The 26,201-nt window shown below is 35.6% G+C and overlaps 1 protein-coding gene and 1 long non-coding RNA gene across 7 annotated transcripts in view; both read right to left on the bottom strand.

Annotated features, from left to right (window-relative positions):
• Positions 1 to 10,736, bottom strand: part of LOC141386368 (uncharacterized) — a 183,896-nt gene extending 173,160 nt beyond the window's left edge. Inside the window, exons 1-2 of the long non-coding RNA XR_015494233.1 lie at positions 10,433 to 10,736; positions 3,739 to 3,862 (exon numbers count right to left, since the gene is read on the bottom strand). This is a non-coding gene — a long non-coding RNA (uncharacterized LOC141386368). The remainder of the gene's footprint in view (positions 1 to 3,738; positions 3,863 to 10,432) is intronic.
• Positions 10,737 to 17,832: 7,096 nt separating this feature from the next.
• The window catches only part of angpt4 (angiopoietin 4), a 115,538-nt gene continuing 107,169 nt past the window's right edge, over positions 17,833 to 26,201 (bottom strand). For all 6 annotated transcript variants that reach the window (XM_087258064.1, XM_087258062.1, XM_087258066.1 and 3 more), the window contains 3 exons: positions 25,802 to 25,968; positions 24,906 to 25,036; positions 17,833 to 19,752 (listed from right to left, as the gene is read on the bottom strand). In XM_087258064.1, the coding sequence (XP_087114190.1) occupies positions 19,592 to 19,752; positions 24,906 to 25,036; positions 25,802 to 25,968 (459 nt within the window). In that variant the 3' untranslated portion in view covers positions 17,833 to 19,591. The remainder of the gene's footprint in view (positions 19,753 to 24,905; positions 25,037 to 25,801; positions 25,969 to 26,201) is intronic.

Below are 26,201 nucleotides of genomic sequence, written 5' to 3'. Positions count from 1 at the left end.
ACCTTGGCTACGTTGTTTCACTTTCTCAACAATAAAATGTAAACATGATTTAAGGAACTGCCTATTTTCTTTTTAATATTAGCAACTTAACAGACAGCAGAAATGTTGAGGCGCCGTGCTGCATATATGAGCATCATCTTCACTGTGTGGATATTTATAACAAAACGGAGCCGATAACAACTGCCTCCTTTCAATTTCAGTGAAAATACAAAACGCACCCTCTATTTTGCTGAATATCAGTTTTAATAATCGATAATTATAAAAGTATAACATACAATAAGTTTATACATTGTAGGAAATAAAGACGAGCGATCAGTCAATGTACCTGGATTAATCATTAACTTATCTTTGCGCTTAACCAAAACATGTTACCCGTGAACAAGTAACTTAATAGATGTTAATGACCAAAGTCAGGGAATTGGCCTATGTCGTTAGATAAAGACAACAACATGAATGAAATATCACGTTTAGCAAATATAGTGAGATTAGTTCCAGCGGGAGATGCGTGATGAGCAGTCCGACAAGCAGAGCTCTCATCTGGGTAGAAATGCTGGAGCGCTTGCCCGACAGTGTGTGTGTGGTCACGGGATGTGCGTTTTCAGCGTTTTGGTGTGGACGGAGAGCTGTTCAGAAACGCTGGGTAAAACGCGAGTGTGGACGCGGATCGTTTTCATTCTACAACGCCGTTTTAAAACTAAAACGCGCTAGTGTAAACGGGGCCTAAGTCAAGTTGTGGTCGGTCTTAAAACTGCTCCAATCTGTCCACCATTTTTATGTTGTTAAATTAAAAATAAGGACTGGTTGTGTTTATATAAACCCAATTTGACGGTCTATCCATTATACCTACACACATGTCTGTCCAAATATCTTGAAAAGTAGATTTTTCACCATATAGGTGCCCCTTAAAGCTCATTGTTTAGTATTTTGTAAACTTAGCACTCGGCTTTGCTTAGCTTACTTTATATCATCAAAAGAGCTCTGGCTTCCTCAAGAAGTACTGTAGATGCCTTTTAACCTATACGAACCACCTAATTTAGCCCTCCAATGAGTCTGAATTAACAAACCAGAAATACGAAGCTTACATAAGAGACTGTCACCAGGTACTGTGAAAGGTGTTAAAGATCTCTCTCTGTAAGTGTGTCTGTGTGTTAGAGAGTGTGTGTGTTGATGAGGACTGGTGTGGTTTGTGAGTCATTTATGAGTGTGACTCAGATCAGCTCCTCAAACTGTCCTCAGACACTCTCAGCACCTGCTCAAAACACACACACACGCTCCAAAATAAACCCTCCTTCTCACCTCGCCATCCTCCCCCTCTCCTTCTCAATCCCCAATCCACTTTTTTGTGTCTATTGCTTTGCTGCTTTTCTTTCTGGAGTCAATAGATGCAATCAGGTCTGAATCGGGCGCGTGTCTCAACCCCCGACCGCATGCAGACTGAAGTCACTGATTGTGCTTTGTTCCACACGTCTAACGAATTATTGCACGCATGCCATTCCTCTTTTACATTCACATTTAGTCTTTCACAACCGTTCCTTCCTGTGCAAATCTCTACTAACTTATATTTGTAGGGCGTTTGGTACTGATGACATGCAATTTGCTGAAATGGAAAGCCTGTGCTGATATGGAGGGCAAAGCAGATGCTAGGAGGACACAAACTGAACACTTTTACATGGAAATCAATACTCCGATTTTAATCCGATTAAGACAACACTCTGATTAAGAGTCTACCATGTAAACAGCGATTTCTGCTGACCTTAATCTAACTAAAGTCATTATTGAACTAAACAGAAATGGAATTAAGACATGTGGAGTATTCCTGTTTTAGTGGTGCAATACAGACATGTAAACACCGCAATGAACTTTTACTGTCGTGTAGTACTTTTCACTACATTTTGAGACAGGACGCATACACGTAATTTTTAGGCATTTCACAGTAAACAAGTGAGAATAAGTGCTTTCGACTTCATGCAGCGCAGATCGATTGAAATCTGTCTTAAAGCGTTGCATGCTGGTTAGAAGTTTCGTCCGGATCGATGCTGCGCCGATGCAAAGTGACATCGCAGCGAGATCAGACGACTTATTTAGCCGGTGCAGCAGCTGCAATGACGACACCGATATTACACTGTCCACACAGCATGACAACAACCACAAGTGTTTCGGGTTTATATTTGGACAACTTACGTCTCACAAATTTAAAAAAAGTTAACCTTTTATACCGTCTTTACCATGTACACATCAAGCTTATGAAACGACTACAAATATTTTACTGCAGAATCACCTTTTGTTGAATAATTTGTTCATAGTGACTGGATTGTTTGCATAGATTTATATATATTGCATAGGACTAAATATTAACTCAAATAAGTCTTACAGACTTGTAATAAAATAACTATCATCATTGATCCTTGTATTCCTTGTAATTAAGGTTTCTTAACGCATTAAGTTAAAAAAAACTATTTATTAAATATAAAAATATATGATTTTAAAATGGGGCGAAGCAGTGGCGCAGTAGGTAGTGCTGTTGCCTCACAGCAGGAAGGTCACTGGGTCACTGGTTCGACCCTCAGCTCAGTCGTTTCTGTGTGGAGTTTGCATGTTCTCCCTGCGTTCACGTTTTCCTCCGGGTGCTCCGGTTTCCCCCACAGTCCAAAGACATGCGATACAGGTGAATTGGGTAGGCTAAATTGTCCATAGTGTATGAGTGTGTGTGAATGAGTGTTTGTGGCTGTTTCCCAGAGATGGGTTGAGGCTGGAAGGGCATCCTCTGCGTAAAAACGTGCTGGATAAGTTGGCTGTTCATTCCGCTTTATTGACCCCAGACTAATACAGGGACTAAGCCGACAAGAAAATGAAAGAATGAATGAATGAATGAATGAATGAATGAATGAATGAATGAATGACTATAAAATATTTTATTTCCTGTCAAACCATTTATGCAGAAATTTTAAAAGTGACATAGATGTAGGCCTACCTTGCTCTTTCTGGGAAATTTATATAAAGTGTAGCTCATTTATTTTGGTCTTTTTGTTAATTTTTTTTTTTTTTTTTAGGATTAATGTGCTTTAAAAAAAAAAAATCATTATTCAAAATAACCTTAATCAAAACATGGCTGATAGAGTAAAAATCCCTTATTGGTTAAAAATGAACTATAGTTTCTACAGACTATGTTCTGTTTTATTTGTACTGTAAATCTTTTGTTGATATTGTACTAGTGTACCCATCTTCTGATGGCTACCTCCAGCAGGATAACGCACCATGTCATAAAGTGTGAATCATCTCAGTCTGGTTTCTTGAGCATGACAATGAGTTCACTGTACTCAAATGGCCTCCACAGTCACCAGTACTCAATCCAATAGAGCACCTTTGGGATGTGATGGAACGGGAGATTCGCATCATGGATGTGCAGCTGACAAATCTGCAGCAACTGTGTGATGCTATCATGTCAATATGAACCAAAATCTCTGAGGAAACTTTTAAGGCAGGTCTGATGGCAAAAGGCGGTGCAAGCCGGTACTAGTAAGGTGTAACTAATAAATAAAGTGGCCGCTGTGTGTATTATCCCATACCACCGACATAATACTATTTTTCAGTGTTCATTTCACCAATATATTTATAACACTGAATACTCTGGTTGTAAAAAAAGCTATTTCTCATTATTCTGAAATAATAAACTCAAAAATGCAAACGCAAAATAAGTTTCAAACCCATTTAAACCAGCATATTCTACTTAAGGTATACCTGGAGAAAGCTGTGCATTAGCAGTCATCATGTCCTTTCAAAATCCACAATCTCTGTGATGATGTTATCTTTTCATTGATGCTCTTTTCTGGGCCCAGCTACGAAGAAACACAGCTACCAGGGACTGTGTATGAAAGAAAAAAAAGATAAATATGTTAAAATGCTATATTTTTACTAATATAAAAAGTCTTTTTGCATGCTGTTAAAAACTTGAAGAAATGTTAGAATAGTAACAGCATATATTATGTCAAATATCTATAGAATATCCTTCTTTTTATAAACACAACTGTAAAACTTACATGCAAACAAGATCATAAGAATTCAAACAAAGCCACTACATGAACTGTCATCAAATGCAGTAAAAATCCAATAAAGTGCATAAGTCAGAAACTGTCTTAAAGAGATAGTTAACCTAAAAATCACTATTCACTCGCAGTTAGTAAACACAAGTACATCTTAATGAACATAATTTATTTTCATCACCAATTACCATAGTAGAACAGTTTCTCAAGCAGATTGTGATGCATTTTGGAAACAGGAGATGAGCCCCTGGTCTAATGCGCCACCTGGCTTGAGAAATCCGTTCTCAAAAACTTATTTTTAGTCTTTATTTGGGTAGCACACATCTTCTGAATGCCTTCCGCAGAATTCAAATGAGCCATTTTAATCTTAATTAATCTAGATTATTTATTATAATCTAGATTAGATTTATTATACTCATAACAGTTTGAGACAAGTGAGCGGTAAGTACATTTTGGGGTTTTATTTAAACTATCCCTTTAAGTAGGTACTTTATTAAATCCTACTATACTATTACTACTATATGCATTGGATATTATATCTTGCATGAATCATGTGTGATCTAAATAATAATATATTTCTTTTGTTTGCATTATAATAATGGTTACATTTTTTTGCATTAGGTAATGAGAACTGCACACTGAATAAAACCTGCAATTATTCTAAAAATAGTCTTTCTACAATGATGTCTTCTTTCTTTTCGATTTATCGATGTTGTTGTCAGACATGAGATCGACCTTCGTGTGATCACAGGGTCTGTTAGTGTTCGAGTCAGTCACGCCGCCCCCAGAGAGCCTCCGCATAATCTGAATGATTTATCGATTCGCCTCTAATAGCCGCTGTGTAAATTTACTTTATAACCTCTTGGACAGCAGATTGGAAACATGTAATGAAAGGTGAGGGGGACAAATGCTAAATTTAAAAACGGTGTCATGTCTAGTATTACCTCAGAAGACCAGCAGAAAAATAGAGAATAATCTAACTCAAAAAAATAACATATGTTTAGTTCATCAAAGAGAAAGTTTAATTATACGTGTTCTCTGCTGCTCTATTTTCATGACCAAACAACATGTGCTAATGTTATTAACATTATCAAGAACACTGTGTTTCAGTCCAACACTATGCTGATCTGTGTAAAAACAAAAATTGCTTTGCCTTACTTTGATGACAAAGGTATAGTGCATCTCAGTAATTTACACATCAATATATAGATGCTAACATGCCATTTATTCATTTGCAAACAGATTTTCAGTTCTGAAGAAATACAGCAGGACAAAAAAAAATTTAAACAGATATATGTAGACAAGAAAGTATTAAAAATAGTGAGATATCCAGCATTTCATTTCAGCATTCGCCTGATATGATTCATGCATAATTCAAACCTAATGAATCACTGTCACTTAATGTGCTGAAGTGCTAATAAGTTATTGATAATAGACTAGAGTGAATTCATATTTCTAAATATAGCCTGACGGTTCAATAACTTCCACATATAAGAAACAAAAAATTTGAATCATCAGTATAAAATTAGTATTAAATCCTATTAGGGCTGTTTATACAATCAAAATTTCGTTTAATTGAACATTTTAACTCTACTATTAAGGAACAGTCATTTTATTTATTTATTTATTTTGCCCAAGTAGTTCACTAACAAGTTTTGTACAGTAAATGTGCTCACATATTACAAGTGAGATGTTTTTGAATAAAGGGTGCATAAACTTACTTGATTTTATAAAAAAAATACACACTACTATCTATGATTATTTATTAAACATTAACGTTGAATAACTGATATTAAAACACACAAATTGCCTAAAACGAAAAAAAAAATATTATAAAAAATGAAAATGTAATGTAATGTAAATGTAAATGTAATATTTTAAAATTTCTTGCATCTTCTGTAAAGAATTATTGTAATGTAAATAATCATTTTAATGTAATGGTAAACATGCTGTCTTAAGGCATTTCTGGCGCAGCTTCCAATCATTGTCAGTGTAGTGCAAAGTAAGGCTCAAGAATGGGTCCATCGTTGGGAGCCAACGAACGTGCAACAACTTTAAGGTAAACAAAAAAAGTTTCCATATGGAGCTCCTCCAAAGGATTCAAAACTTGTTAACACTCACTTCAACAGGCTCTCCCGCATCACTCCGCGCTGCCCACTGCTACCAAACTGACCAGTTGAAATCAGAAATATTAAACTCCCTTTTATTTTCATTTTTTTATATTTCCCAAATGATGTTTAACAGAGCAAGGAAATTTTTACAGTATGTCTGAAAATATTTTTTTCTTCTGGAGAAACTCTTATTCGTCTTATTTCGGCTAGAACAAAAGCAGTTTTTAAATTTTTAAACACCATTTTAAGGTCAAAATTATTAGCCCCTTTAAGCTATATATATTTTTTTTCGATCGTCTACAGAACAAATCATCGTTATACAATAACTTGCCTAATAACCCTATCTTAACTAGTTAACCTAATTCACCTAGTTCAGCCTTTAAATGTCACTTTAAGCTGTATAGAAGTGTCTTGAAAAATATCTAGTCAAATATTACTTACTGTCATCACGGCAAAGATAAAATACCCCATATAGACGTGTGTAGTATTTGTTTTATTCTGTAATCTGATAACATTTCTTCTATAAAAATAAGATTTAAAAATGACATTTAGAGCTTTTTTAGCATAAAATAGAGCTGTGCCATGCCAGCAGGCACACAACATCATGACGTTGATCTTTTGTTCTATTTTGGTTGCAACGTCAGGTGACCAAAATTTAATGTCAATTTACTGTCTAATACTGACGTCAGCGGACATCTAATACCAACGTCAGCTGACGTTCTATGTGGTTGGTTTTAGCCTGGGGTATTAACTAACTAAATTCAACATCATTTTATTGTCATAATATGACATCCATACAACATCGAAGTCTAACATCACTTGACGTTGATCACATCACTCTAGTCTGATGTTGGAGTTCAACGTCAATTTTTAAGTCTGTGTGACACATTTTTAAGATACGTTTTTCATTTTTAGACAACCAAATACCAATGTTTTAACTTAAGAAGAATTTAAATGAATCAATATTTGGCGAAATAACACCGATATTCAATAATAAAAAATCAAAACACTAGTTTTTATGAAAACTTTATCAGACCTTCAGAGAATAAAAATTCCACTCAATATTTACTATATACCTAATAAATCCACCAAATATGCTTGACATAATATTAAAGGCCAGACAAAATATATTATACAGCATGCTACATACTATAACGACTGCTCTTACATAAACAGATAATATAAAAGTCTCATTATGCAATTCCTAAACTATGCATTAGCACACAGATACAGTTTAAAAGCATGAAAGAGCTGATGACACATCAATCCATGCAGAAATAGATTCAAACGGCTCTATAGTGTTGGTACCACCGGCCTCCCCTGTGCTAGAATGTTTATGATCAATCTAGAATAGCCAAAGCAGAGCGCATGTACAGACCCCCCTGCGCTAGGAATGATGGGACGGGACAGCTGCATTGACAACCACTGTTTTGGAAAAGTGTTTAGCATGCCAACATTACTGACAATTTTCCATGTTAATAGCTCATGAAACATCAGTGACAAGGTGCCCGGGGTGAATTCTGCTTACTGACAGACTAAATTAAGAGTAAAGATGCGATCCTTGCTTAATAGGTTAAAAGTTAGAGTGTGATGAGGGCACTTAGGTCTATTCATAAGTCATGAAGTAAACTTTACAGATCAAATAACTTTTCAATGGGAGAAAAAACCATATTGGGACAATACTAGGGCTGCACAATATATCGTTTGAGCATCGATATCGCAATGTGTGCATCCGCAATAGTCACATCGCAACATGTGCAAAGTTGAGTTGGGATTACAGATGTCCAGAAACCACATGTCAAAACACAGGAGATTGTGAAGACACTGCAGAATTGAACCATGATAGAGTTTTTAAGGCCTGTTACTGTGTAAGCATTTTAGTAGAGGAAATTTAAAAAGGATTAATTTTATTTCATTATTTATATGATGAAGACTAAACAGTGCTATTTTACATCTGATTATTTAATTTCTGTACCAGAATATTAAAAACCACAGAGCATGGTTTATTTCACTTTAATATTTGCTCCATTGTGTTTATTTATTATTGTCCTTTTATTATTCATTCATTCATTCATTTTCTTTTCGACTTAGTCTCTTTATTAGTCAGGGGTTGCCACAGCGGAATGAACCACCAACTTATCCAGCATGTTTTACGCAGCAGATACCATCCATACACACTGATTCACACACATACACTACAGACAAGTATTAGCTTACCCATTTCCCCTTTAGCGCATGTCTTTGTTTGGACTTGTGGGCGGAAACCCACGTGAACACAGGAAGAACATGCAAACTCCACACAGAAATGCCAACTGACCCAGTCAAGGCTCGAACCAGCGACCTTCTTGCAGTGAGGCGACAGCGCTACCCAGTGCACCACCGCATTGCCAGTTATTATGTACATAATAAACTACATAAAAATATATTTAGATTTCACTCCCCGATAAAATCATCCCAAGTAATGAGAAATAGAGCAATTGAAATCATCTGGTGAAATTATAGCGCAATATATATTGTAGAGAAATAAAATAATCGCAATGTAACATTTTTCCAAAATCGTGCAGCCCAAGACTATACTAGACATGGGCCGGTATAAGATTTTGATGGTATGACAAACTTGGATAAAAATGTTGCGGTTTCACAGTATTGTGACTACTGCTCTAAAATATTTTATTTTTAAATGTCTGGATAAAAAAACAAAGACCTTTTTCCCCCTTTTGAACACAAAATATTTTATTTTGAGAAACATTTCCAAAATATTTTATCAGTAAACATGTGAGGCTAATTAACTTATACTGTCTTCATTAGTTTCTAAAACACAGATTTATTTACAATTTAAAACGCCATTTTTGGATTTATTTTCTGCTGGAGATAGTGTCGTCTTTAAAAACAAAAATGTAAATAAAAGATCTTACATACGTGTATCGTAGGAATGGTATAGCAGAAAATGTTAGCGGTTTTAAAACCTTGTCTTTTCCAAATCGTGGTATACTTTGAAAACGGTTATCGTCCCATCCCTAGACTATACCCTGATTGAAATCTGTTATATGGCCTTATATGAACATAAAACATTATATTTAATATATTTAAACATAAAGTTCAGTCAGAATTATTAGCGCTCCTGAATTATTAGCCCCCCTGTACATTTTTCCCCAATTTCTGTTTAACGCAAAGAACACATTTCTGAACATATTAAATTTAATAAATCATTTCTTAAATTGATTTATTTTATGGCTAATAATATTCATCTTAACTAAAGGTAAAAAAAATGTATTTATTCTAGCCAAAATAAAACAAATAAGATTTTCTCCAGAGAAAATAAAAATAGGAAATACTGAGAAAAATCCTTGCTCTGTATGTACTTATTTACTTTTTACATATTTATTATATGTGAAATCTAAACTTTTTATCATAAATCCAAAATGTATAATTTGTCTAACAGTTATATTGCCAGATATCAGATCTATGGCTATGAATCTGCTGACCTGATGTAAACAATTGATAAATATTAAACATTATTCAGGCTTTAATAACTTATGTTTTTAGTCAAGTTATTAAGTCAATTTCATATTAATTTCTGAAATTGGATCAATAATTGAAGAGAGACAACAACCGCAAAACATCACAGAAATCATCAAATCAATCGCTAATACTGAAGTTTCTCCTCACCAGTTTTCCTAAAAAATGATGTAACTTGAGGATGTCGTTTAGATAATAACACTTTCCATTTAAAGGCATATTAAGAAGTTATTAGGATGGAGAGTGTTTCTGAGGACGTGAAATAAACTAGCACCCTGCTGAAAAAAGCAGCTTAAACCAGCCTAAGCTGGTTGGCTGGTTTTAGCTGGTCAACCAGGCTGGTTTTAGAGGGGTTTTGGTCACTTCCAGGCTGGTTTCCAGCCATTTCCAGCCTGGTCTGGACAGGCTGGGGGATGACCAGCTAAAACCAGCTTGACCAGCCTAGACAGGCTGGGAGCCCAGCCCAAACCAGCTATATCCAGCTTAAACTAGGCTGGTCAAGCTGGTTTTATCTGGTCATTTTCCAGTCTAACTAGCTAAGACCAGGCTGGAAATGGCTGGAAACCAGCCTGCCTGGTTTACCAGCTAAAACCAGCCAACCAGGCTAGGCTGGTTTACGCTGTTTTTTTTCAGTAGGGCATGAACAATAAACAACGTTTGTCATATTAGAAATGCTGCATCGTTTTCTTGTTTAGAATATAATAATATCTGCTACTAGCTAAACGTAAAGCGAAAATATTACTGATCTGCTTTGAAACGTACCTCCACGCTGAAGACCTTTGGTCATCGTTTCATTATGAGTTGTCAACAACTGCCCCCTACTGGTGAAGTTTGACCATACTGAATTTCACAATTCATTGTTTTGTATCTTACATCTTGCTATCCAGTAAAATAAATAAATAAATTCTAAAGATAGTCGAACAAATATAGCGTGTCAGGAATAAGCCATGAAAAGTTTGTGTTGTTTTAGACATCACTCATAACGTTAACCCAGATTTCCCTTTAGCTTCTCTGGAGGAACAAGAGCTGCAGGGCAGAGCGAAAAAAGAGGCAGAATTGAGGTCGTCTGTGGAGAAAGGAGGGAGAGAGAGAGAATAGAGATAAAGCAGGAGAGAACTGAGAGAAGGGTGAAGAGCCAAATACATTTCACACACAGCACTGCTCTGACCTGAATGTGCGGCCTACACAACTCTCATCCACAGCCTGAAAACGATATAGAAACGTTTTGATAGACATTAAGTCATACAGGATGATTATGGAGGTCGTACGGTACTGCAGTCCTGAAGCTTTCACTCCGACTGAGGTACTGAGTTTATGAGAGACTGAAATATCAGACTTGATAATATGAGGAGAATGTGGTCAGCAGATGGCGCTAGCGAATAACAGCTCATCTACACAGCAGCTATTTCCTGCTGCTGCTGAAGTGTACAAGTGTTCATAAACAAAATATCTATTAAGTTTAAATTCAAATCAGATTGACTTTCAGGTCATTTATTGGACAAATCTTAAAGTGAATGTTCATTCAAACATGAATATTGTGTCATTATTTACTCACCTTTCATTTTTTCCAAACGTTTGAGTTTTTTCTTCTGTTGTCAAAATAGATGTTTTGAAGAAAGTTGAAGCCTTAATCATTACCTTGCATAGCATCTGTTATTCCTACAGTACTATGGATGTCAACCAGTTTCTAACATTCTTCAAAATATCTTCTATTGTGATCAACAGAAAGAAAATCCTTATTTGTACAGTACTTGGAACCACTTGAGTAAATGAGTAAAGTTTGTGGTGAACTATACCTTTAGAGTTTCTTTCTTCTGTTGTAGGCAAAGGGATGTTTTGAAGAAAGCTGAAATCCTTTAACCGTTGACATGGCACTTGTTTTCCTTTATTAGCCCACTATGGATGTCCACCAGTTCATCATTCAGTAGCATTGTTCAAAATATCTTTTTTTTTTTTTTTCAACAGAATAAAGAAATTCATGAGTTCTACAGTACTTGGAACTAAAGTAGGCTACTTGAGTACATGAGTAGATGTTTGGATGAACTATGCCTTTACAGTTTTTTTCTCCTGTAGGCAAAAAGAGATGTTTTGAAGAATGCTGAAAATTTCTTTTTTCCTACACTACTTATGTTAACCAGTTTCTAACATTCTCCAAAATATCTACTTTTGTGTTCCTCAGAGTAAAGACTTATACAGTACTTGGAACGACAGTTACAGGACACCTTGAGTATAAAATGAATTTTAGGGGGGGGGGGGGGTGTTCATGTGTTTTAGGCTAAAAGAGATACTTTGAAGAAAGCTGAAATCCTCTATAACCATTGACATAACATTTGTTTTTCCTATATTAGCCTTCTATGGATGTCAAACAGTTTCTAACATTCTTCAAAATATCTTCTTTTGTGTTCAACAGAATAAAAGTCAATTAATCCTACAGTACTTGGAACTACAGCACTTGAGTAAATCAGTACATTTTGCGGTGAACTATACCTTTAAGATGTGCTGAAAGTGTGGCTTGAGGAGAATCAAAGCTGTAATCACTGATTTGATTGAATTTTATTGATTATGACAGATTCTACGTGTGCCCTGTAAGTCTGCATTGTGCTATTTTTCAATTTAATATTGTTCATTTTATATGGTGACACAGTAGCTCAGTGGTTAGCACTGTCGCCTCACAGCAAGAAGGTCGCTGGTTCGAGTCCTGACTGGGTCAGTTGGCATTTAGAGTTTAAATGTTCTTCATGCACTATAGGGGATTTGAATAAACTAAATTGGTGAATGTGAGAGTGTACTGGTGATTCCCAGCACTGCACTGCAGCTGGAAGGGCATCCACTGTGTAAAACATATGTTGGATAAGTTGGCAGTTCATCCTGCTGTGACGACCCCTGATGAATAAAGGGACTAAGCTGAAGGAAAATGAATGAATGTTAATTTTATAACAATATCTTGCAGAGGGACTACATATGTAAATTAGCTTCATAGCTAACTCTGGCACAACATGCCATGTTGTACATTACCTGTATAAATAAATAAAACAAATAAAATAAAATGAAAGATTCATCTCAGTCTGACGTGTGGTGTGCACAGATCATGAGGGTATGGTTTGCCCAGATACTGTCATTAATTGAGGGGCACGTGTGGGATCCACTCTGGAGGGCCCGACTAGGCATGGGCCGGTATAAGCTTCTGACGGTATGATAACCTTGGATATAAATATCACTGCTCTAAAATATATACTTTTTAAAATGTCTGGGTAAAAAAAAAAACTTTTCCCCTTGGTACACAATATATTTTAATTTGTGAAACATTTAAAATATTTCGGAACAGTAAGTGTGTCCAGCTAAAGAATTCTAATGAATCATTGACTTCTGCTGTCTTCAATTGTTTAAAAAATACAGAGTTTTTTTTTTTTTACAATTTAAAACGGCATCTTTGGAGATCGTTTTTGCTTGAGATACTGTTGTCCTAAAAACAAAACAGAAATGCAAACAAAAAAAAATCTTACTCATCAATTTTTTACGGTTTTTAAACCATGACTTTTCCAAACCACGGTATACCTTGAACACGGTTATCGTCCCATGCCTAGGCCCGAGTAGATCCCTTTTTAGACAGCCCAAAGTGTGAGTTGACCTGTACTAAGCAGAATGGGGCCAGAGCAGGGAGTGTGGGCACAATAGTGGACACATTGGACAAAGTGTGGCAAAATAGCAGGCATGTTGGACAAATTGTGGGCATACAACAAGGGCAAAATCATGTGGGCCCCACATGGGCTAACCCACTTGGAATTTGATTTACTGGAGGACAGTGCTGGGTATTTTTAACAAGAGAAATTCTGCAAATTTTATTAAAATCCAAAGATTATTTGGGGAAAATGTAGGTGGGTCTATTTTGGAAGAATGAATGTCACAATATTGCCAACCAAGACTTACATTCGGGACATTGGAAAGCCTGTGATAGGTTGAATGTATGTGTGTATGGTTGAATTTATTTGTGCAATAACTCAGCAGGGATGAGCTGAAGCTAAGCAATGCTGAGCCTGATCAGTACCTGGGTGGAAGAACACATACGAAAACCAGGCATGTGCACACATAGGGCTCAACCTGTGCAGTGGACATGCCCTTTTTAGTCTTGGATAGAAAGTGCCCTTCCAAAATGATCAAAAGTGCCCCCGCGACGCGGCACACCTTCGGTCCCGCCCTTCAGTAGGCGCGCGACAACACCCCCCCCCCCGGCTATTCAAAAAAATTATCCTGCACATGCCCTTTGGACGGTCTCTGCACGGGCCTGACGAAAACTCTTTTGTGATTATTAAAAATCCCAGGGCACTTCTCGTAAAGAGTAGGGCTGTAACCCAGTGTCCTGGCCAAATTTCATCCATCAGCCCTCAATCATGGCCTCCCAATCATCTACATCCACCAAATTGGCTCTATCATCATCTCTCTACTCCGCCAACAGCTGGTGTGTGTCTGCCGTCACATCATCCAAGTGGATGCTGCACACTGGTGGTGGTGAGGAGAGACCCCCTCCCCCCCATGATTGTAAAGTGCTTTGGGTGTATGACCATACAGATTCATGCGCTAAATAAAAACACACTACATTGTGTGTTTATTCAAATATTCATTGTTTTAACTATGGTAACTTATCTGAAAAAAATTATTCATTGGATTCACTAATTTTTTTTTAAGGTAAGCGGTTGCAAACTATTGAAATGGGTTGATTTTAAACAAATGAAGTTGAACATTGCTAATTTTATTTTGTTTGTTTAAATTCAGCCCCATATCAATTGTTTGCAACCACTTACCTTAAAAAGATTTAGTAAATCCAATGAATCATTTCTTTTTCAGTGTTAACTAACTCTGTCTTATTGTACTGTTAAGCCTCCTTTCCACTGCACGGCAGACCGGAAATCATTCATTTTCAATGGACAGTAGTCCAGGAGCTGCGTGGAGTTCCGATCATCTCCGTATGCGAAAAATTCAGATCCGAATTGAGCTGCGGATCTGTTGAAATATTTTAACTGTGACTAGACCGTATGCGACCGGCCGACCGGATGTGATATACTCCAGTGTTATCCAAGCAGGTCTGTGTGCACAAGATGAGAAATAGTAGTTTTTTTTTTTGGTTATTTTTTAATCAGAAAAAGTCTATATTAAAAAAAAAACATTTCTATTCATAAATATATGTAATAAAGTAATACAAATATTTATATTTTTTATGTTGTCTCCAATATTTTTAGTGGTCTATGTGTTTTAGTGAACGCACAGAGAATACTGGCTTTTGCTTTTGCTTTTGCACTCCTTTATTTCGGACACTGTGAGAACAGCTTCTCTTCCATGGTGCATGTCAGAACCGAAAATTCTGTGAGGCTGCCACAAGGGGGCGTATTCCAACAGTCGTGTGCAGTGGACAGACGGCTTTAATTTAGCAAAGATCATCTTTTCGTGCTTACCAGCTGACCGCTTGCCTCCATATGGACGGCTTTCTCACTGTTACCACTTTGCCCAGTGGCTTGCCTTGTATGTCGGTGGACCTGAAACGCAGAGAGGAGTTGACCACCACAACAACAAGGTTCGAATCCAGCAAAGACCAGTTCAAGAAAGCAGGTAAAACAAAAATGAAATAATAAAACAAACAAGTAAATAACAGGGTGAGAATGTGGTAAAATGTGGTAAAAATCAGGTGAGGGCTTTTCTTTTTTTGGATTGCTTTTCAAAACACTGCCAGTAGGGTTTAGGGAAGTGGGTGGACAGGTCAGTCGGTACTTTTGAAAACACTATTGGTTGGATTTAGGGAAGGGGATCTGTGGCAGATGGGTTGGTTGATCAGTCGGTCAGTCAGCATTGGCCTCTGGTGGATTTACACGATAAGAACAGCTGTGAACGGCACTTGCAAGAGAAATTTGAGATCTCAAAAAGCATACACAGCAGCCTCTGATGGATTCGCGAAGACAAAAACTGCAAAATAACATTCCTCCTGGGATGTATTTGGCGCTCTCCATAAATGTATATAGGGGTACATTTTCAGAATGAGCCTGGGTTGATGTTACCAGAAATATTAGCTCAAATATGTAGTAAGAAACCGATTAAGATACATGTGACGAAGGAATGCACCAAACATTTATATAAGAAACATTTTATTGCTCATGTAGACACAAAATGCAACAAAAAAAAATAACTTTCCGACGTGACGAATTGACATTTTTACAAAGTGAATAAAGAATGATCAGAAGGCAATGTCTTCCATATGCTCCTGCTGTTCTTGGGAGAAAAGTGTATGTAGTTAAATAAAAACACCGTACTAGGAAGAGCTCGAACCACAAAAAGACAGGAAGGAAAGCCTTTGGCGTCTTTAACGTTTTGTTCAGAGTAGTAAAATAAACATCGATCTGTTGAAAAGCTATTATCCAGTTTGACTGCAGGGTTTGTGATCAAACAGCTATGATATGCCATGAAAGTTTTGCGGTCAGAAAGTATTAATATTTGTTGAAAGCTTTATGGTCAGAACGTAATAATGCATATATCACAGCAGCAACTAACAGTTCTGTACAGCTGTAGATACAGTCAACTCCCATTGGCACATCTATCTATGACTTTCATACTGTGCTCCTTAAAGTGCATCCTCCAAATAATATGACATATATTTCTGAAATGGGAACATCAATAAACAAAATAGAGTATCTTTGACTTACATACAAAACACATGGAGAAACAAAAGGCCAGAAATACCATTTATGCAAGTATGCACAGAAAAATGCGGACTCGAGCGGGCAATAAGGGTTATCTTCATTAACTAGTTATAAATATGGCAACTGCAGCCAACTTGCCCAGCAAGAATGTCTATTAACTGATGCTCTGCCAAGTCAGTAAACCAGACAGTTAACATGAATGCCTCCTAAAGCTCCTCTACAACAATAAGATTGACTGTGAAGCACATTAAATTGTGTTCTGGCACATTTTGGAATGCAGTATGCTTCTTTAAGGGATAGTTCATGCAAAAGCAAAAAAAAAAACTAATGTTGTAATGTAATGTAATGTGTATTTTTCATAATTTATTGGCCATACACCCAAAGCGCTTCACAATCATGAGGGGGGTTTCTCCACACCACCACCAGTGTGCAGCATCCTCTTGGATAATGTGACGGCAGCCACAGGACAACGGCGCCAGTGCGCTCACCACACACCAGGTATTGGGGGAGTGGAGAGACTGTGATAGAGTTAATTTAGTGGATGGGGATGATTGGGAGGCCATGATTGGTAAGGGCCGATGGAGGGCCTTTGAACAGGACACTGTTACACCCCTACCGAAGACGGTGAGAGGATCAAAGGTCGCTCTGGCCACCCTGGCAACAACGCTGGCTGCCTTCTGCTCCAGCAGTGAGAGCGTCAAAATTCACAACATTGGTCTAATATTTAAAAGGGCTGTTGCAGCATATAATATCAGTTACATTCCCGCATAAATCATGCTTTCCAGAGTGAAAATGTTGCACATTTTTTATCAAATTTAGTTAACAATGGAAGATTGTTGCATGAGATTTCTGCTTTTTTAAAGAAAAAAAAAAAGAAAGAAAAAAAAAAATATATATATATATATATATATATATATATATATATATATATATATATATATATATATATATATATAGTTGAAGTCAGAATTATTAGCCCCCTTTTGTTTTTTGTTTTTTTTGTTTTTTTAAATATTTCACAAATGATGTTTGACAGAGCAAGGAAATTTTCACATTATGTCTGATAATATTTTTTCTTCTAGAAAAATTCTTATTTGTTTTATTTCAGCTAGAATAACAGCAGTTTTGAATTTTTTAAAAACTATTTTTGGGACAAAATTATTAGCCCCTTTAAGCTAATTTTTTCCGAGAGTCTACAGAACAAACCATCATTATAGAATAACTTGCCTAATTAACCTAACCTGCCTAGTTCACCTTATTAACCTAATTAAGCCTTTAAATGTCACTTTAAGCTGTATAGAAGTGTCTTGAAAAATATCAAGTAAAATATTATTTACTGTCATAATGGCAAAGCAAAAAATAAATCAGTTATTGGAAATAGGTTATATATATATATATATATATATATATATATATATATATATATATATATATATATATATATATATATATATATATATATATATACAGTTGAAGTCAGAATTATAAGCCCCCCCGAATTATTAGCGCCCCTGTTTATTTTTTTTCCCCCCAATTTCTGTTTAATGGAGGGAAGATTGTTTCAGCACATTTCTATATATATATAACATTGATGCACATCAATAACTCGCCAGTAACTTTTTTAATGTATGTCCCTGTATGACATTGCAAATAATTGGAAATCCGGGAACCAAAATAATCAAACCCTTGGGAACAACTGTGACTGTGTTCTCAGTGGACTTCTACATTTTGATTGCTTGCAACCGAACCGCGTCATAGAAAATTTCCATAACTAACTATCCCTTAATTCTAGAAGTGTCCATTTTTTCAGCATGTTTTCATTTTTAGGTGAACTATCCCTTAATTCTAGAAGTGTCCATTTTTTCAGCACGTTTTCGTTTTTAGGTGAACTATCCCTTAATTCTAGAAGTGTCCATTTTTTACATACTTTTTTAATGTATGTTATGGGAGAAAGGAGGATGAAAAATACAGAAAGATATTAAAAATATATAAAAATGTCCAGTTGTTAAAATGCACACTCAATTATACAAATGCCTTTACGCTACTAGCTACACTTTCATTCAAAAAATTGCAGTCAATAAGGTTTATATATACAGATAAGGGGAAAAAACCCATTTTCAACATTGACATTCAAAATATAAGGATATCAGAATGATTCTTCAAGGGATAATGTTATACTAAATACTGTACTGATGCTAAAACTTCAGATTTGCATCATAGGAATAAATTACATGTTAAAATATATTTTAAATTGCATTGTGTTACTTTAAAATGCAGCTTTGAGGAGCTTAAGAGGCTTAATTTAAAATTATACAAAAATATTTGAACGCTAGTAAATCTAGTCAGCGTCTTCACTATAATTCTGTCATCATTTACTCGTTACAAACCTTTATGAGTTGCGTTTTGTTTGGAAATGAAAATAGGGTTGACATCAGAACCCAATGTCAGGCCAAAGTCAATTTCCAAGGTCCAACCTAAAATCAACCAAATATCAATGTCATTTGACATCGTTATTGGACGTCAAAATAACACTGTCCTTAAACACTACCTAGACATTGAATTTTGGTCACCCGACATCACAACCTAAATCTAACCTAAATTTAACATCATATGATGTTGTTGTAGGATTTTTCTTCTGTTGAACACAAAATAAGATATTTTGAAGAATGCTGTAAATCTATAACCATTGACATTCATAGTATTTGTTTTTCCTACAATGAAAGTGAATGGTTACAGGTCTTCAAAAAATCTTCTTTTGTGTTTAACTGAAGGGAAAAAAAAATCCAAGTTTTGGAGTCAATAATTTTCATTTTTGGGTGAACTATCCCTTTAACAGCCGTTATCTTTTACAAAAAAAAAACTGTTAATAATCCTCTGGTTTCCACTGGAACTTTCTGAAAAACGGCTCCAAAATCTTCAGCCTCCTCAAGGTCAAAAGGTTTTCCTTTGGAATAATTTCATTGCACAGCGACGATCCTTGTTCAGCAGAAGTCTCCGTCACTGAGAATGTTTCAGGTTATAAGAGACGAATGAATTCACGCTAGAGCAGCTGTGAAGGTGAAGCGTCTTTACAGAGTTATGTCTAAAATGGAAATGTTGGCATAGATGAATGCTTTTGTCCATTCCAGCACTCGGATTTGCAGTAAATCATCACTGTTCATCCATTACATTGCTTTTTTAAATCTGGTTCCACTGTCCTACAGTACGACAGTCTTGTGGAAATGCTGGTTCATTAGCTTTAGAAATCAGTGGGTCGGATCATCATGGAAGTGGACTGGAGTGAATAACTGGGTCCTCGGAAGTGATGCCATTTAATGCCATTGAGTTTGCGGATGTTGTGACCGATGGTGTAGTAGATGCCGTTCAGGTTGGACATACCGCAAGCTTCAAACCACCAGCCTGAGGACAAACGAGATGAGATTGAGACAAAATTGTCTTAAAATGAGTGTTCATATATTGTATGTGGCCCGATCCATAAAATCAATCTTAAGCTGGGCATACTTTTGGTTATTTGGCACATAATAGGGGTCAACATTATAATTTTTTAGCCCAAAATCAATAGAATATAAAGTAAAGATCAATTTGCATGAGGACATTTCGTAAATTTACTACTGTAAATATATATAAAAAAAACTTTTACGATTTTTTGATTCATAATATTCATTGCTAAGAGCTTAATTTGGTAGCCAAAAATACATTGGGAAAACATTTTAAAAATAGTTTTGCCCAAAATCATAAAAATATTAAATAAAGATCTAGTTCTTCAGAGATCAAGAAATTTCCTGCTGTAAATATTTACAATTTTATTTTAAAATTTTAGATATTTTTTTTAACAATATGCATTGCCAAACGCTTAATTTAGACAACTTTAAAGGCTACTTATTCAGTATTTAGATAAAACTCTCAGATTTCTCAGAATAGTTTCTACACTACCTAACAAAAGTCTTGTCGTCGATCTCAATAGTAAGAGTAAACATTAATAACTTGACTTCTAGTAGATCATTTGGGAAAAATGTCAGAAGGTAGATTTTTCTGATGAATCATCTGCATCCCAATCATCACTAATACTGCAGAAGACCTATTGGAACCAGCATTAACTCAAGATTTTTACAGAAATCAGTCAAGTTTGGTGAAGGACAAATCATGGTTTGGTGTTACATTCAGAATGGGCGTGTGCGAGAGATCTGCAGAGTGGATTGCAACATCAACAGCCTGAGGTATCAAGACATTTGTGCTGCCCATTACATTGCAAACCACAGGAGAAGGCAAATTTATCAACAGGATAGCGCTCCTTCTCACACTTCAGCCTCCACATCAAAGTTCCTGAAATCAACGAAGGTCAAGGTGCTCCAGGATTGGCTAGCCTAGTCACCATCCAAAGAATCTTGATGAACTCTGGGAGTCCTGTAAGAATGCCTTTTTCGCCATTCCAGATGACTTTATGAATACGTTTTTTTGAGTCATTGCAGAGATGTATGAATGCAGTCCTCCAAGCTCGTGAAAGTCATACACAATTTTAATTCTGTTTCCACTGCAGCATGACTTTATATTCAATACTGGACATTATTTCTGTTAAGTGACAAGACTTTTGTCTCATCAAAGTCAGAGCTTACTGTCCTAATGAAATAATGAAAAATTAAGGCATGATCATATTTTATTTTGGTAAAATTAGCGTAATCTAGAGGCTTTTGCCTTTCATATAAGCCACTTCTGACACCAAATGATCAACTAGTCAAGCTAGTATTTGTTGTTCCTAAAACTTGGATAGACGACAAAACTTGTCAGGTAATAGATCTCAGCCAGATATTATCAAATCATAGCAAAGCATACTTTAATGGAAAACTTATTTTTTAACTTTTGTATAAATCACAAAATCGCGAGTGTGTTTCACAAAACAGACATTTTGACTGGTCTTGAGGTCCAAGATCACATAAATTGACTTGTATTATTGTTAACATCAATATTTTTTTTAAATTTGGTTAATCCAAAAAAAGCTGAAAATATAATTAAATCTGAAATATTACGTGACAATATGTAGAAATTAGGAAAGCTCCCTATATGATGAACTAAAATAATAACTGAAAATAAAACAAACTTGACAGCAAATTCAACTAGTAGATTAATAAAAACATTAATATTAATAAAAAACATAATAAAAAAATTCATAAAGAACATATCAAACTAAATTAACGTATAAAAGTAATGCAATACGGAACAAAAAGCTTTACATGAATACATTGCATATTCACGTTCAATATTTTTATTGTTTAATAATGCAATGACTAAACACTGTACTTAGAAATAACTTAAAAATAAAATCCAAACTTAATACTAAATAAAAAAATAAATAAAACCAAAATACAACTAATAAATACAACTAATATCTATCTATCTATCTATCTATCTATCTATCTATCTATCTATCTATCTATCTATCTATCTATCTATCTATCTATCTATCTATCTATCTATCTATCTATCTATCTATCTATCTATCTATCTATCTATCTATATATATATTAGTTGTATTTATTAGTATATATATGCGAGGCAGTGGCGCAGTAGTGCTGTCGCCTCACAGCAAGAACGTTGCTGGGTCGCTGGTTCGAACCTCGGCTCAGTTGGCATCTCTTTGTGGAGTTTGCATGTTCTCCCTGCCTTCGCGTGGGTTTCCTCCGGGTGCTCCGGTTTCCCCCACAGTCCAAAGACATGCGTTACAGGTGAATTGGGTAAGCTAAATTGTCCGTAGTGTATGAATGTGTGTGTGTGTGTCTATGAATGTGTGTGTGAATGTTTCCCAGAGATGGGTTGCGGCTGGAAGGGCATACGCTGCGTAAAAACTTGCTGAATAAGTTGACGGTTCATTCCGCTGTGGCGACCCCGGATTAATAAAGGGACTAAGCCGACAAGAAAATGAACACGTATGAATGGCATGTATCTTGATTAGCATATTATTCTTCAGGAAAAAATTTAATAATATTATGCTTATAAATGTTTTTCATATTTAATTGCTTAACATCCTTATATATAAAAAAAAAAAATATATATATATATATATATATATATATATATATATATATATATATATAAAGAGCGATTTGTACAGACTACGTTCATGCAGCTTTTTGGAACGTGATCGAATTTTACAGGTCGAAAAATAACCCCAACCCAGAGATTATACAAAGCATTTCATTATACATTCCACAAAAGACAGCAAGTCATACAGGATTCTGGAAGGACATGAGGTTGAGCAAACGATGACAGGCTTAAAAATTACATCTCCTCAAAACAACCCGAGCCCTTGACCCTTCGCTCCGCTCTAATATTGTGTCTTTTTTATATTTTCTCTCTGCAGTCTGTCAGCGTTTTCAAAGGCTCTGTTATTCCCACTGTGCGGTCGATGTCTCAGCAAGACCTGTCAAAGCAAACTGTGATTCTTCAATAAAAGCCAGACTTGGACTCTTCAGAGAGGACACCGTCGATCTAACCCTGATTAAATCAGCATCACCTCCCTCAATGCGTGTTTAGTTTGGACGGGCTGCTCAGATGGATCCATCTTTCGATCTTTCTGATTACTATTTGAAATGCAAACATAAAGGGCACTCCAAGGTCTCCAGCCACTTCAACGGTAATTAACTCCAACAACTTTCCAAATCAATGGCAATGCATGCTATTAAAACGCTGTTTATCTTGGAGGCCGGAGGTGTGGGATCTGCAGGCCGGGAGTAAATTGTTTGGATTGCAGACGTGTTTTATATAATTCTGCGATGGGGTTGTGTTTTCTTCGATTACCAGAGGATCAGAGGCATTCTGCATGACCGTTTCGGGTTCGCTTTCAAGCCACAAGTGAATAAATGTTACTAAAAAGATATGAATGTTGATGATGGCCTGCGATTGGTGAGTGCCAGTGGACATTTAAGTGTTTTAAATGATTCATTAAAGGTCAAAGTCTGGTGATGTTTTTAGTCAGTGCGATGAATGAAAATGACAGCTAAAAAAACATTAAACAGAAATTTCGGATTCAATATCATAAAAATAAAAATCAACATAATTAAAGGAACACTCCACTTTTTTATATTTGCTAATTTTGCACCTTCCATTGAGTTAAAGAGTTGAGTTTTACCATTTCTGAATCCATTTAGCCAATCTCCAGGTCTGGCGGGAGCATTTTAGCTTAGCTTAGCATACATCATTGAATCAGATTAGACCATTAGCATTTCGCTCAAATTTTTTTACATAACTTTATTTAAAACCTATTTAAAGTTTGAATCTTCTGTAACGATGCAAGAACTATACTCTCAAATGATCCATCAGACTGGTTATTGTTTTTAGTCAGTGCAGTAAATAAAAAAATACCAGTGAACAGCAGGTTTTGATTCAATATCATTAGAAAATTTGATATCATTAAAGAAACACTCTGCTTTTTTATATAGGCATATATTGCACCTTCCCTTGAGTTAAAAAGTTGAGTTTTACCATTTTTTAATCCATTCAGCCGATCTTTCGATCTGCAGAAAGGATTTTTAGCTTAGCATAGATCATTGAATCAGATTAGACCATTAGCATCTCGCTCAATTTTACATAATTTTCCTATTTAAAACGTACTTCTTTTGTTGTTACATCATGGAGTAAATTGGAGAAATTATTTGGATTGCAGACGTGTTTTAAACAATTATGCGATAGAGTTGTGTTTTCAACGATTACCAGAGGATCAGAGGCATTCTGCATGACCGTTTCGGGTTAGCATCCAAGCCACGAGTAAATAAATGTTATTAAAGAGATATGAATGTTGATGATGGCCTGCGATTGGTGAGTGACAATTGAGATTTACGTGTTTTAAATGACCAATTAAAGAAAAAAGGTGATGTTTTTTGATGACAATGAAAGTTTTCTTTTGAAATGTAATCTCTCTTCATCCATTGAGCTGCAGTTTTTTATTCAATATAATAAAAAAATAAATATAATAGCAAAACCAGTCTTGAAGAAACACAAAGTTTTGTGTGTATATTCTCATTTTACAAGTGCCCTAGAGTTAAAGAGTTTATTTTTACTATTTTTGAATCCATTTATCCAATCTGGCGGGGGCATTTTTAGCTTAACTTAGCATAGATCATTGATTCAGATTAGACCATTAGCATCTCGCTATAAAATTGTAAATAATTTTACTAGAAACTTTTTTTAGGCCGATATGGCAAGAACAATACTTTCATTTTGGTGTAATAATCAAGAAACTTTGTTGTTGTTTCATGGTCACAACAGCACTATGATATTATGCAGCAATGCTACCTAGTTACCTAACTGGGCACTATTTTCAAATGCTGCATATTGTATGATATTCAGCAACACTCTTTACATATACCATTGGGCGACATTATGATTGTAAATCAAACCGTGACCCATATAATACAGTATAATATCTGGAAATGGATCAATGCTTCTTGTTTAAGAATTCTGCAGATGGTATATATGCACAAACAAACACATTACACACTAAACATCAGATTTCCTCTATGAATCAGTGTTTTTGCATCAGATAATCTGCATTCCCTCACCTCCAGTCATCATGAGAGCACACTTGCACTCGCACTTGTCGTTGTCGGCATCGCGAGTGCTGAAGCCTGTGCCGTTTAATGCTAAGCTGCTTTTTTGTCCTGCTGTTCCACTATGGCTCCCTAGCAAGAGTCTGGAGGTAAAAAAAAACAATGCGAGATAGACGTTATCATAACAGCCATCTTTATACTCAGTCTTGGTCATTATTGTGTATTTATACAGTTGAAGTCAGAATTATTAGCCCCCCTGTTTATTTTTTCCCCTAATTTCTGTTTAATAGAGAGAAGATTTTTTTTTTTCAACACATTTCTAAACACAATAGTTTTAATACTTCATCTCCAGTAACTGATTTATTTGATCTTTGCCATGATGACAGTACATAATATTTGACTAGATATTTTTCAAGACACTTCTATACAGCTTAAAGTGACATTTAAAGGCTTAACTAGGTTAATTAGGTTACCTAGGCAGGTTAGGGTAATTAGGTAAAATATTGAATAATGATAGTTTGTTCTGTAGGCTATCAAAAAATATATAGCTTAAAGGGGACAATAATTTTGACCTGAAAATGGTGTTTAAAAAATTAAAAACTGCTTTTATTCTAGCCAAAATAAAACAAATAAGACTTTCTCTAGAAGAAAAAATATTATCAGACACACTGTGAAAATTTCCTTGCTCTGTTAAACATCATTTAAGAAAGATTTAAAAAAAGAAAAAAATGAAAAGGGAGCAAACAATTCTGACTTTTTTATTAGAAATGAGTTATTAAAACTAGTATGTTTAGAAATGTGTTGAAAAAAATTCTCTCTGTTAAACGGAAATTGGTAAAAAAAAAAATTTATTTATATTTTTGCAAGATAATAATTTTGTCTTCAGCTGTGTATTATGTATATAATACCTGTACTGCTGTTTTTCACTGGTCAGCTGGAATTTGTCATACAGTGCATATGCTCCGTTCTCCTCCCAGTCCTTCAGTTCCACTCGAAGGGAGTACTGGCCTTGACTGGTGATCAGGTGAATGGCCTCATTACCTAACCAGTGCTCTCCACTAGGATCACCAAATCCCTGTGAGGACAACATATAACAACACTTTTAAAGGTTTGGTCCACTTCGATATCATATTTTAAACTTTAGTTGGTGTGCAATGTAGCTGTGTGAACATAAACAACATCTCTGAATGCAAGACGCTCAAAGTTCAACGTAAAGAGAGACACTGGCTTTTACAAAGCTAGCTTAGCAAAGCTTACAGCGAACAAAGTTTGGGGACTACAAAAAAAAATACATCCGGGCTAGTGAGA

The sequence above is a fragment of the Danio rerio genome, chromosome 6 (genome assembly GCF_052040795.2).
Source record: "Danio rerio strain M-AB ecotype USA chromosome 6, GRCz13ab, whole genome shotgun sequence".
Lineage (NCBI taxonomy): Eukaryota > Metazoa > Chordata > Actinopteri > Cypriniformes > Danionidae > Danio > Danio rerio.
Note: the sequence above shows the minus strand (reverse complement) of the source record. Positions and strands in the feature narration are given on the sequence as shown.